This window comes from Lissotriton helveticus, chromosome 3_1 (genome assembly GCF_964261635.1).
Source record: "Lissotriton helveticus chromosome 3_1, aLisHel1.1, whole genome shotgun sequence".
Lineage (NCBI taxonomy): Eukaryota > Metazoa > Chordata > Amphibia > Caudata > Salamandridae > Lissotriton > Lissotriton helveticus.
The window spans coordinates 1,785,778,526-1,785,793,037 of NC_136061.1; the positions used below are offsets into that span (position 1 = coordinate 1,785,778,526).

General features: G+C 42.3%; 1 protein-coding gene across 1 annotated transcript in view; it reads right to left on the reverse strand.

The window, feature by feature from the left end:
- The window catches only part of LOC144825152 (uromodulin-like), a 60,660-nt gene that overhangs the window by 22,320 nt on the left and 23,828 nt on the right, over positions 1–14,512 (reverse strand). Inside the window, exon 7 of the mRNA XM_078684020.1 lies at positions 12,676–12,829. Coding sequence (XP_078540146.1) covers positions 12,676–12,829 — 154 coding nt within the window. The remainder of the gene's footprint in view (positions 1–12,675; positions 12,830–14,512) is intronic.

The window sequence follows — 14,512 nt, forward strand, 5'->3', positions numbered from 1 at the left end:
TCTTACATTGCAAGTTCTTGGAAGATGCAATCAACAACAGAAATACCATTTAAAGAGTACTCTTTTGAAGCCTGAAGAATAACAAAAGAAAAAATTAGTTCCACTCAAAGCGAGGGATCACTGGAGAAGCCAATCACTATGTACTGATCGATTGATGGAGAAAGTGGTGAAGTGGCGGGTGACACATAACTAGGACGCAAAGCTCAACTGTCAAGGGGAACTTGCACTTTGAGGGCACATTTTGTTTTCAAATTAACAGTGTTCATTATGGGGACTCTTTTTTCAAGCCCATTCTGTTATTGCTGGTTATAACTACACCACTTTGAGCTTCTCTGTAATTGTTTTGTCTACATATGACTCTAAGTGAATCACTAGTCCAGTTCTTTACATCACTCTTCTAATTAAAGCACCACTTAGCCCTTTTACAATGTTACTATTATCCACACTCTGCACATGCACAGATATGTATGCAAACCTATTTCCAATCACAGAATGTCCCAAATATGCTTAAAAGTGGAAGCACAACCATTTGTCTGTCATCCATGAAGATTCTGTTATCAGCACTTCTCCCTTTTACCACAAGAGCAATTCAAACATGAATGGGAAAATATCCGAGTTTGAAAAGGTTTTCTATATAATTATGACTCTGCCATATTTGCCACATAATACAACATCTGCTACATTATCTGACAATTTTAACTAATAAATAGTTTTTAGCTCAAACGGATCAAAAGTTACTAAAAAATGTGACTTGTGCTGCTGCGAAGTGGACGGCCCTTTGCAAAGGTTGTCTGATCACCTTTCTCACTGCTGTATTTGTATGTTACACTAATACTACTAAGTCAAAACCTTTCCAGAGATTGTTAGCATGTGTGAAAATGTCAAAATAATAAAGTGTCAGAAAATATACTGCATTAAGTTGCAGCCTTTTTTGCTGCATAATTTAGTCAACACTGTGGTGTAATTTTGTCTTCTTTTGCTGCATAATTCCAGTGGCCCCAAAGCAGGCAGCACATCTTAAAAGTGCTTGTGCATGAAGCAGAGAGAATGTGAAGTTTGTGAACTTAGTTTAGTGTGCGTGCAAATTCTGTATTGCCAATCACTGGTGAGTTCCAGCTACTGCTGTTGAAACAAGGCCAATAGCAAATCCAATGGGTGAGGCAGACTGGCCTCAATGGCAGGGTCAGCTTTAGTGCTGGTGGTGCCCTGTGCAACAGTGTTTGTTGGTGGCCCCCAATGACCACCTCCGCCACAGAGTTCCTCAACTCCACCCTTTAACAGTGCCCCTCAAGTCTCCATAACCACACTCTCTCTCAGATGCATTTAATTTGATTTACAGCGCCACTCAATCAGGTGTAGGGTTTCAGAGCACTTTACATCACACAGAGACAATCAATTATACATGTGTAAATCACTGTATAGGAAATGTTACATAAGACAAAGGACTAAAAGGTGTAGAAGTCATATGCCAACCATACTAGTGGGCAGTATAGTTTAATAGTGATTGGTTTGGACAAACACAAACTCAGACTTTAATACGTAATAACATGGTTGGGGGTTCTCTTTGATAATCAGAATTGATTTCTTTCCAAATGAACACTTTTTGCAACATTAGTATAATCAAAGACTGGGGGGAAAAGATAATGCTCTAATTTGTACCTTGCAGTTTACATGCAGCTCTTAGATGACAATAGCTCACTGTTCTATGTTAGGATTTTAACTTCTAAACTACAAGCAACCAAAGCTCTGTCTTTCAAAATCAGTAACCCACTGACCTATTTACATTATTTGCACTTTGTGATCTGCATAGTGCATGTTCTTTGCAGCAGGCACATTAACTTTCTGCGCAACATTTTCATGAATCAAAACTTTCACTAGACAAAACTCCGACCTCTCTCTAGGAAGAACCTTAATCAACGTAGTTATCATAAAATTTCTATTGTTGACGAAAATTGCTGGAGGCCAGGAGGGAGGCAGCAAGCACTTTTAAAACCGTAATATACTTGCCACCCAAAGTCAGCACCCGGTGCAAGCACATCGGTCGCAACGCCCTAGAGCTGGCACTTTTCAAGGGTCCTGTGACCTCAGTGATAGAGTCACTGTTGCTCTAGGGTGTGCTGCTTCATAAGCCTGCCCGCAAGACTAGAGGTGAACTTCAGTATTGATTGTGGTGGACCGGCCTCCAAGGTTAATCCACACTTGCCCCCACTAGGGTAAACCTGCTGGTGCTAAGACACCGGGGCTTCTATGGCCTTGCGGGGCCTTCTTAGGCCTAGTATGGGAATGTGCTCCCTCAGGAAAGTGGTCTGGGGGAATGGTCATGAAGGCTGAATCTGGTTCCTCAGTTCCAAATACACTAGCTCTGACCATAGTGCCACATCCTCTCCCCCTCTGAACACCATACTGCTCCACTGAGAGAAACTCGCACTGCCTTCAGCTACAACCTAATTATGCCCTGCTATAAATACCTGGATGTGACTCCGTTCAAATTACACACTAGGCAAGATAAATATGCTGCCTAAAAAAATGTAACAACATACAGGAAAAAACAAACACCGATAGGGAATGCAAGATTAAGTAAAGCATGTAAAATGTAAGCAGGAACAATATGGATAACTTAAAGCATTTACATTCACTATTCAGAAATCAGTGTGTGATTGTGCGTGAAAAGTGAGGGACATGACTACAGGGCCCAGAAGGGACCGCTTCAATGTCCATTGCTTATAGCCTTACAAAATGCAAGCAGTATGGTTTAAAAAGCCCACATCCATGACCACCGAGCAGCGGTACACATTTTGTTTTCCAATCCACCCATCAATCCGGCATTGCAGTCTCTCCAGGAGTCTTGCACTTCCTAATTCAAGGAAAACAATTCTGTTCAAAGAAAAGATTTAAAAAAAGTAGCACCTCACTGGCAAACTCTGTATAGTGGTGCTAACGTGTTTGGGTGTGAATAAAATCAACAGTCTGCTTTGTGAATACTGTCTTGTTTTATTTAGTTACTTATTTATTTTTCATAGTCGAACCTTTTATTTCTCTCACTCCTGAGGCTGTACTTTAGAATAGAATAAAGTCAGAAAAAGACAACATTTGCAGCAAAAGTATTTTTCGGTTTTTGGATCCATTTCACAGTGAAAAAAATAAACAAAAGGATGGAAAGAGAGGGTGAGAAGTAGGCCAGCCCAGCCACCACCTCGCTCCCTGCTACAAGTGACACACAACAAACAAAGTCTTTGGAGAGACACCTTACGAATTACAGCTATAAATAATCTACGCTACAAAAACAGAGTCTAGAATTAGATTCGAGTTAGTCAATCTTGGATTTTCCACTTCAATTAATTTTAAGTAAAATTATAAATCAGAAACAATTATACGGACACAGAATATATTTCTATGGGAAATTGGCATGTTAGATTATTAGGTAGATACTGTGAACAAGCTCCATGTACCAAAAAGAGTATTGAGTCTGCAATAGCTCGTTTCCATTTATCCAGTATAAGTAATGAGAGATGTTGTGGTCCCCAGTGTTTTTTATGTATGCACAAGTGACTTGACCAATGATCCGTAACAAAGGTTGACTGTGGAGGTTCTGGACCTATAATTGTGAACTTGTGAGTGTGCTTTGGCAAAAAATTAGATGAGATGCAATGCACTTACAAATCTCTACATTTTACAAGCTCGATCTCACATGTACAGATTTTCAGCCTCATATTAGAGAGCCACCAACAGTCATGTCTGCACCTTGATGACATGCCTATGTAGCCCTTGCAGTCAGTTGCTGGTCGCTTTCCCTACAATGGATTGCCACACTCTGCCTTTGGTGACCCTTCAACACCTTATAACGGTAGCCTCAGTACTCCGTCAACACACACGCCGGCTATTAGCGGCAGCCTGTGCATTTGACTGTTGGCCTACAATTAAGCAACAGCTTCAACAAATTGCTCCTCACCACCTCACATACTCACAAGATTGTCAGCGCTGTCTGCTGCTGTAGATGGGAGGGGTGTCACGGTCCTTTAGACACCCTCTGCTTGTCTCCGCCTACAGCTCACCTCAGAGTCACGTCACGTCACCCGGCCATGATGATATTGTAGAAGTGCGCAGAGTGTCAGGTCAGGTGGTGCAGAGGGGGGGTTTGATAAATTATAATGAGTAGGGCAGCGGGCGGTGGCTGATAGCCTAGAAGCCTGCCTGTACACGCGTCGGAGTACTGCACCGCAGCAGAGAATCCTTGTCATGCTCACACCAGGCCTCAGCCAGACAGGCTTAATGTGAGCACTGCCTTCTGTTGTTGGGGACGGTCGGTCCAAATCGGCCCCAACAACAGAACCGGCCCCCTGTCACAAACCCGACCCCCACCCCATCCAGCCGACCGGGGGATTGCCCGGTGCCCAGAGTGACCAGTCCGGGCCTGCCTCTCCCTGCGTGACCCTCCCCACATGACCGCCCCCGCACCCCCCACCTGTGAGCTACATCAGGTGCGACTACAACCTGACTGCTTTGACAGTGCACCTCTATCCTGCCCTGCACCATGTCTTTCAGTACTCGTATTGAGACAACCTGACAGTGTACCTCTATTTTGGCCTGTATGATGACCCACTCTCAGATCTCTGGCGGTACACCCGTATTTAGACTTGCACAGTGTACTGATATTACGACAGTAAGACATCCTCAGAGCTTGGACAAGCCACCTCTATCATGGCTTGCATCTTGCGCCAGTGATGGAGCAGATTTCATCTGGAGTCAGGCATTGCTTTATTTTTGTGCTTTAGACAGGGAAAAGCACATGGCACATGAAAATATGAGATGAGGCCTAGTCAGTCTGAAATGATTGTGCTGGATTAACATGTGTTTTTGCAGTGTAGAGAAAAACTTATGATTTAAGTGTTTTTTTTTTTAGCTTTGAGGATAACCGTAGATTGTGTTCTCTATTCCCAGCTCATTTTCCTTGCGATCTACATTCACTATTCCTGTCTTAAGAGACGTTGGCTTTGTTGCATATTTGGATAAACATGTTCAGTTTATAACACCTTTTTTATAATGTGTGTTAATTAACAATGCACCAAACACTACACGAGGGGCAAAACGTTTTTTGAATGAAAAGCTATCTAAAACATTAAAGCATGTTGCTATGAGTATGTATTAACTGTGATCACTTTGAAAATTTACACTTATGCATGTTTATGCTATGTTGCACATTGCACATTTTTGCATGTTGTGGACAAATAATAAGAAAAGCTGCTTTAAACTAATAGCTTTGCTAGGTAGTCATTTATAAAGGGTACTAGTATGGGGTGGAAAAACATAATGAGTTTATTTATATAAAGTTAATACTCTTAGTGTTTGTTTTGTTTTTGGGCCTAAGATAAAATGGCTGCCTGTGAATCCAGCAAGGCATTAAAAGAAGAGAGCATGCGCAGAATATACCAGCTTGCCTCAAGACACGAAGGAGTCAAGGCCACTGTGAACTGTACATTCCTGTTATTGTGCCAATGAACCAGTGTTAGTTAAAGTATCCTTCCTGCCTGTGATGTGACAGGAAGGAGGAAAATAGAATGAAACATTTTTCCTAGTAAATGTTGCTAAAACATATAAATGTATTAGGGCCAGATGTAAGAAGCCGTTTGCGATTCGCAAACGGTGTTTTGGAATGTATGAGCCAAATCGCTAAATAAGGAATTGCAAAAATTGCGATTCCTTATTTTGCTCAAGCATTTAAGAAATCACAATTTTGCGATTCCTTAAAGGCTATGCATCAAGCATTTTATTTTTGTGAATCCTCATTAAAAAATCACAAATTACCACCAACTTGAAGTTGCTGGTAATATGCGAATTCTTTCACAAATGCACTTTTTTGCATTTGTGAAGCCGGCATGTGGTGCACATACATGCCCTTAAGGCATGTGTGTGCGCCATATGCACACACATGTAAATTTCAGGGGTGCATCAGGGTGTCCTTATGACACTCTTGCACCCTTGAAATTATTCTCAATTTGCGATTCTCAAAATGCGAATCGCAAATTGAGAATAATTTTACATTCATTCCTAAGGGTCTCCTGGCCCATAAAAATTAATGGGAAATTGTTCCTTAATTGCGATTTCGCAAACTGTGAATACGCAAAAAAGGAATAATAAGAAATCGCTAAAAATTGCGATTTTTTTAGATACATACCATTTTGCAATTCCCAAATAGCGATTCTCAAAAAATCGCTATTTGAGAATCGCAAATAGGTATTTTGATACATCTGCCCCTTAATCATTAACGCTTTTTTGTTAAAACCGGTATGGTTTGGAAGTTGCAATGAGATCAGAATAGTGAGACCCTCATGCCATTTTGGCTAACCAGTCAGGTACAAGCTTTTCTGAATGAAACATTTTTGTGTAGTCTGCCAAGAATTAGACTATAAATAATGACCTCTTAGGGGGTGTGTGCATCTTCTCTTTAAGCAAGGGGGCCTCTGTCAGAGAGAGAGGAGAGAGGAGAGGCAGCAGATGAGATCAGACATCATATGGGTTAGGTATGTGATCGTTGTGGGTGCAGCCTGGGAGGAGATTGCATCCGAGGAGAGTCAGGTGCGGGTTTCTTGCTCATAATTTTTTCTGAGAAGTCCTTGCACGTCAGATTTTTGGCAAGGCACATCACATTCCTCTGAGACTTGTGAAGGAGGGGCATTTTCAAGGAGAAGCCTTTCTGTCAGATGATGGAGAGGCAGAGAGACAGATTGAGCATCACCAGAGCAGAGAGTGCAGCTAATTAGAATAGGTTTAGCTGCTAAAATTCTAAGTTTATGCTTTGACTAATTAATTAGTTTGAAAATATGTATTTGTCTTATGCATTTATTTCTCTTAATGGGAGATTTTTTGCAAATTATGAATTATTGATTAGCCTTGCAAGACTCTTTTTTCCTAGAAACTCTTTAAGAGTTTTGACTGACTTGTGCATCACATTTTCCTTTCTCCATGTGATGCTTATATGCAGCCTGTAATATGTTCTGTATTAATGCTATTTTTTCTGGTTTCAAAATTCTGTAACCTGATTGTTATTCGAATAATGAATAAAGGGTTAGAGAAAACCTTAATTTTTTTTACTAGAAAAAAAACCTTTAAAATACTCACCAACTCTCTTTATTGGCTTAAATAATAATTGCATTTTTGACTGTGCACGTGGGACGCTGTCAAACATTTGCCTACACTTTCCTTACCTGCACTGCTATTAAGGAGGTCCCTGTTGGGAGGAGACTTTGCTTTCTTGACACCAGCTGCCAAAATCCTTGCCGCCGCCAGCCCTCCGCCTCTGAAGCCGTGGACCGCGCGCTGCCTACCACAACATCCAGAAGGCAGCGCGGTCCAGCGAGAGGAGTGGAGGGGCGGAGTCAACTGCTGCATATAACCTGAGCGGGGTTCCCGCGGCACGGGACGTGCACGGGGCAAGGGCGGGCCGGTCCATGCCGGTCTGTGACCGTATGAGGTCGGGCAGGGCTTACTCTCTTGGTTTTGTGTCTCTTTACAAATTTTTGTTTGCAAGAAGTGTATTGTCCTTTCCCTAGTATGTTGGTTAACGAACGCGATAGAACCTCTAAAAGCCTCCCGGGAATGCCAGGCCCTATACAACCAGCATTTCCCTTTCAATCCCAACAACGTGTTCACCCAAACTCATTCTTTTCTGGGGATACACTTGTGCCTGATCGCCACCGAGATCTTCCCCTGGATGCTACCCCTTAAATTGTTGTGCTGGCAAACTTCCCAAAAAAGAAGGTGGCTGAAGAGGGATCTTGGATATCCCTTAGAAACAAATCTCTACATTGGCTGGGCAGTAGGGTAGGTTTTAATAAGCAAATATTCCATGAGTTCAAGATGGCGAGAAGGGTACAGTGGGTGGGACATCGAGAAAAAATGGTAACAGGCGATTGTATCGTTTTGACATTTGGCTCTCCATTATTGGTTAATGAAATTCTTGGGGAGGGTGAGAGTCACTTTGTAGATGCAGTTGAGATCAACATACTACCGCTAGGATTTGTTTATCCTCCCAGAAAAAAACACCAAAGTATCGCTAAAGAAAGATGTTCAGTCCCCAACTACAGCCGAATGCAGATTATCTCTACCCATAATAGATTTAAACCGCTTTCAGGCTTGGAAGATAACGATTGACTGGATGTTAGGGATTTTTCTCTCCCGGGGTTGTTGTCTGTCCTTCTTAGCCCGGCTCAACCCCAAATTGAACTGCAACTGCCATTTAACCACCCTAGTATTACTGGCGTAACTCATTCGCCAACTCCAAAATACCATCCTTTAGTAGAAACTTTAGATTTAGAAAATTCGGGAGCTTTGTTGCAACTTGGGGAGGACAAAGTTTTACCGATGGCCCCTACATTAAACAGAGATATAATTACTCAAGACCCCATAGGTCCCACCATATCCAGAGATTTAAAACTCAACATCATTTTTTGGAACGTGGCAGGTCTACGTTCTAAAATGACAAACGACATCTGGTTAGACCTGGTGGGAAAACATAATATTGTGTGCTTACAAGAAACATGGACAAGCACACCCATCCATCTTGAGGGCTATAAAACGTACTCCTCATATGCCTTACCTTCTCCTTCGGGCAGACCCATGGGGGACCTAACAACATTCATTTCAAATACTTTGGAATTTAAGGACATAGTCCCGCTGAGATTGGAAACCAACTTTCAGATTTTCATGCTGAGAACAAATAAGTCGGCCATTTACTTTTTGGTAAATTTCTACAATAATCTTAAGCATGCTGACCTTATTACAGTTTTAAATGACATTTTCTTTTTTTTACAAGACTTGAGAAATAAGTATATAAATAAATCTTTCATGATAATTTGGGGCGGCGATTTTAATTTATCACTTTGCAAGAATAGTAAAAACAAAAACTGTGGTATCCAGGATGAGTATAAAAATGATTTAACCAACTTTGCCCACACTTATATTGGTAATCGTTTGAATGAATTTTTTTTTGCCATGAAACCGAGATTTGCAAACGAGCTGGTGGTTCCTTTAGTCCCTTTCTCTGCTACATTCAATGGCAGGGGGCTCTTTAGCATTATTGACTTTATCCTTGTTTCATATAACGTGGAGCCCACTATCTGGGACTTCTCAACCATTAATAATGCTATAAGTGACCACTTCCCTAACAGCCTCTCAATATCTGTTACCTACTATTTTAGTAAAGCCCAATACAACAAGCCTTTTGGGCCAACAAACATTGAATCTAGATAGATTAAACGGTTTTTCCATAAAATGGGCAAAAATCGACCCAGTTCAAACTACATCTGAGGTAGTGAAGCAAGCCTTGCCCTTAATAGAAAAATGTCTAAACCCTGATACCTCCCATGAAGAAATATTGTCTAGTTATATAAGCATCACCAGAATTGTACAAGACGTCCTACATCAAAAACTAAAAAATAAAGGGAACTCCACAAAAGGGTGGTTCAATAAAGAGTGCACAAACGTTTATTCTAGTTTAAAAGCAGCACTCCATAAATCTCACCGGGATAAAGATGAGATCGTTAGACTCGGAAAGGCCTATAATACAGCCCTAAAAACCCGTAAAACAGAATTAAAAAATGATTTATGGGACTAACTCCACAAGAGTTGCTCTATGAACGACAGTGTCAACTTTTGGAAAGTTGTTAAATCCCCTTTCCTCCTAGCTATGAAAGAGTCCCCTAAGATAGACGTTGTTGTTGATGACACAACATGGGTCAGGCATTATACCCAGATATTTAGCTTGGCTCCACAGGAACATTCAGAACAAATTGAAACAGATGGGCGAGCATCACCCTTAATGCTAACAGTGTATCCAATTCCACTTACATTCACGCATTTGGAAGTGGTTAATGCTTTACTAGCCAGTAAGGGTGGGAAGGTACCGGGCCCCGATGGGGTCCCGGTTGACTTTTTTAAAAATAACTTGGAGTTGTGGTCCCCCATTCTTACGAAAGTACTTGAAGCCGCCAATGCCGTAGGCTTAGTTGAATCATGGTCAGCCTCAATTCATGTACCAATTTCTAAAAAGGGTGACCGTCACAGCCCATCGTGTTATCGGCCCATTTCCCTTTTAGACTCCCTTGGTAAGGTCGCTGGCCGAATTCTCTTAGAACGTCTCCAAGGCTGGGCCGGCGATCATAATATAATTTCCGACTTACAGTACGGGTTCAGAGAGGGACTTGGCACTGTGGAGCAAGCCCCTAATCTCTCTCTCTTAATGGGGAAATATGTTGAAGCTAAGGGTGGGTACTTACACATGGCCTATGTCGATCTGACGGCGGCTTTCGATTGTTTAAATCACACCAAACTATGGTCGATCCTCCGGGAAATGGGTGTAGATTTACCGTTGGTGAATTTTCTCTGCGAGCTCTATTCGGGCGCAACGGCAAGAGTAATATATGGGCTGAGGAGAGAACTCACTGCATCATTTGTGGGTGGAGAAGAGGGTCAGGCAGGGCTGTGTCCTTGCTCCTTTCTTATTCACCCTCTATACCAATGCGTTGGAATCAGCTATGCTGGAAGGGAGCCAGGACCTGCCCTTTATTGGCTCTCGTCCAATACCGGCACTCCTATACGCCGATGATGCCGTGATTCTGGCCAGAACTCCCCTGGAACTCCAACGTATTTTAGATAGATATCGCAGTTTTATGGCTAGCTTGGATCTTAGAATTAATATTAAAAAAACGTATGTAATGCATTCAGGAACAAGATCCAAGAAAACAAGGGATATTTTTATTAATAATATTAAGTTGGAGAGTACAAACTCCTATCCCTATTTAGGGATTTTAATCGACAATAAGTCCTCATGGAAAGAGGCCATTGAAGCGAGAAAGCTATTATTCCTCAGGACCACTACTGCCCTTGTAGCATTTGCTCAAAAGCTAGGTAAGAGGTCACCAACTGAAATGATTAAGATATATCAAGCAAAGTGCATTAGTGTAGCAAGTTATGGAGCCGAATCTGGGGTCACGCCAATGTGGATGTCCTCCAGAAAGTTGAGAACAGCTTTCTGAGATACTTGCTTGCTGTCCCACAGAGCTCTTCGACCTACTACTGTCATTTAGAATTGGGGATGGCATATATATCAGATAATGTCAAACTCCAACCAATCCTTCTATGGCATCGGGTTTGGTCGTCTTTACAGTGTGAACTGTCTCAAAGTCTCCTACACGATTGCCTCTCGCTGGAAAAAGTGCACAAGATCAGTTGGTTTGCCTATGTTAAAAAATTCCTCTATGACCTGGGCCTAGAAAAATATTTTCATTTTCCGTTAACTATTTCGGAACTATCTAGGAAAGAACTAAAAAAGCTATGCATGTCACATCTGGAGCAGTTACGACTTACAACTGAGGTCGGAAAATGTTCAGTGCAGCACATTTTATCTATTCAGACCACATTTACGGTGCAGCCTTATTTAACCTACAAGCTGAACACCTACGAGAAATCTTTACTGACCCGTTTCAGGTTTAATATTTTCCATCGTCTGGTGACATTCCCACACCCAAATGATTGGTCCAAGAACCTCTCAGTCTGCCCTTGTGACGATGTAGCTTAGTTTACTTATATCTTGTAGTTTATCAATCTTCCTGCTGCTCAGCCAGTGTGTGTATTTACTGTAGAATGTTGGGAATTCAGGGATGCATGGAATGTTGGGTGTCTGTCGGAGTGAGGAATGGCAGAGATGGGCTGAGCAGCTGGCAGGCTGCTCCTGGTGGGGCTGCTGTTACATGGGACTAAGGGCTGACTACAAGGCTGACCTGCTTCACCATCACCTGTCTACCTGGGCTACCTATCAGATGTACTTGTAACCCATCGGGATGTACTTGTACTAGCTACTGACTAAAAGTACTAATGAACTCTACTCAGCTACTAGCATCTACTTGTGTCACAGGGTACAACAAAGCTTTTCAACACAATTAAAGGTCTAACCAAATTTTGATTGGAAAGCGTAATGTACACTCAAGGTAACTGCTTCACACACACACACATTATCTCTCTCTCACTTAATTAATGCCGATGCTCGCTGGGTGCTGTTACGTACATGTAAACACTGGTACGTATTTATGCCAGTTGACTACAGGGTGGTGCTACCTGTCTATTTAGTAAAGCTGTAGTTTATTTAACAATTCGTCGTAATTTAGAAATATTTATAAAATCAGCAAGCCCATTCCATCACTACAGCAGATGTTTTACCTAGAACAGTCAAAAACATCCCTCTCGTATGAATGGGATGTTAGTAGGTAGCAAACATAAGGAGACAATGGACGGAGAGCTGAAACTTTCCGACACTCACCCCCAGTCACAAAACTGGATCGAATCCATTATCGTTCTTTACATCACTCCGCCACACCAGTTCAGAACCAGTCATAGGCAAATCAGTCTTGACATTGTACCTCATGGGAACAGTCTGGCCCGAACTGCCAAGCCAGGTCTTCCCTGGACCAGAAACAAGCTTCCTGGTTTTAAATGTATTCCCCATAACATACCAGTGGCGAGTCCAATGTGCCTGTTGGAGGAATGTGTGGGTAAACTCCATCCCACAAGTAACTGCTTTATAGAAATGGCCCAGGACAATAAGTTGTCCTGCGCGGGACACTGTGTGGAACCCATGTTTTAGCGCCCTGAAAGGCAGCGCAGCGCTAGAGTCAGGCTTCTTACCGGTGTGCAACTTCCCTGGCAGATCTCCACGCTGGCATGGAAGTAAAGAACGTCTGAGGCCGCGATCTGGAAGACTGAAACCGTAAATTGAGCCTCATTGGTGTCGCCGTTCACGTTAATGGTCACTAAGTCACCGTTTTGTGAATCTGGGCACCTGCAGGGGGAGGTGGAAAGGACAATGTTAGGTTTCCATCTTGACACCCACAACACTCTTCCAGGCAATGCGTTCATTTATATTGTCTTAACTCCATACAGGTATAAATCCGCCTCCTGGGGCTGCTCTGTTTCTAGTGGCCAGGCTTCCAGTATCCTTTCTAAGGCACTGCACCTGATGTCCCACCTTCAAACTTTCAGTGCTCAGACACTGCACTCATCCTGGTGTCCAGCTCATGACCCTCAGTGCCAGCACCAAGTACTGGTGCCCAGCTACCACACATTCCGGCAGCCATCAAGGCACTGCACTGACCCGGGTGTCCTGCTCCTGACCCCCAGTGCCGTCCCCAAGCACTGGTGACCCGCTCCCACACATCTGGCAGCAGTCCCAGGGCGCTGCATTGACCCTGGTGTCCTGATACCAGACACCCAGAGCACGGTACTGCCTATGGAAGCCGCAGATGCAACCCTGTCAGACTTTCAATTACTACATCAGGAGTACAGCACCAAACACTGCAGGCCCCTGAGATATGACGGGGTGCACTGCAGCAGCCTCAAGAGACGCCGAGACCAAGTCACAGCATGGTGAGCCGTGCTGGAGAACTGAGGGAAGGGGTTGTCACTGCTGGAGCAGCAACAGGGGGACTCCTAAGCTGTATCTTGGGAAGCTGTAGGGCGTACCCAGTCACACTGCAGTCCTCATTGAGGAAGAAGCAAGGTAAGAGTCCCACTGGAGTGAAGCAAAACATTTGTTTAAAAAAAATAATACATATATTATACATCCTTACCGGGACTTTCAATCGCCCGTTTTCACCTATTTGTCTACTGCAGGCTTGTTCACATTTGACTCCCACACACCATGCAAATATATAAAACATAGATAGATAGATAGGTAGGTAGGTAGGTAGGTAGGTAGGTAGGTAGGTAGGTAGGTAGATAGATAGATAGATAGATAGATAGATAGATAGATAGATAGATAGATAGATAGATAGATAGATAGATAGATAGATAGATAGATAGATAGATAGATAGATAGATAGATAGATAGATAGATAGATAGATCTATCTATCTTATGGTCTAATATTTAAATCATGTTGGTTCTAGTCACATCATCACAGCGATCATTGAATATTAATAGATTTTCTGCATTCCTCACATAATTTGCAAAATCTGCACATTTACCCCGAAAATGTTTTTATTTCAAATTGAAATTCACTGATGAAAAACAAAGGTTACAGGAACGTTATAATTAGGTTCCCGTTTTACCCTCACAAAACCATAGAAATTCAGCAGCTATATATATATATATATATATATATATATATATATATATATATATATATATATATATATATATATATATATATATATATATATGTGTGTCAACGCAAAGGTTTCAGCTAAAATACATTGGGTGTGCGTTATGGTCTAACACAGCTGGCTATGGGGACTATACTAATAAACAACTAAGCTGCAAGAGGCTGTTGGAGAACACGTGGTTTTTCTACTTTTTGGTGAGTGGAATTGGAATTGCGATTCTCATACTGACGACCTGCCTCACCCGGATGCGCACCACAGCTTCAATGGACTCCAGCGTGAGAGGTACCCTGTGAGCCGCAATAATGTCCTAAACTTTTCGCTGTGTCAATGTGTGGGTGGGCCCTCATCAATCTAAAAAAACAA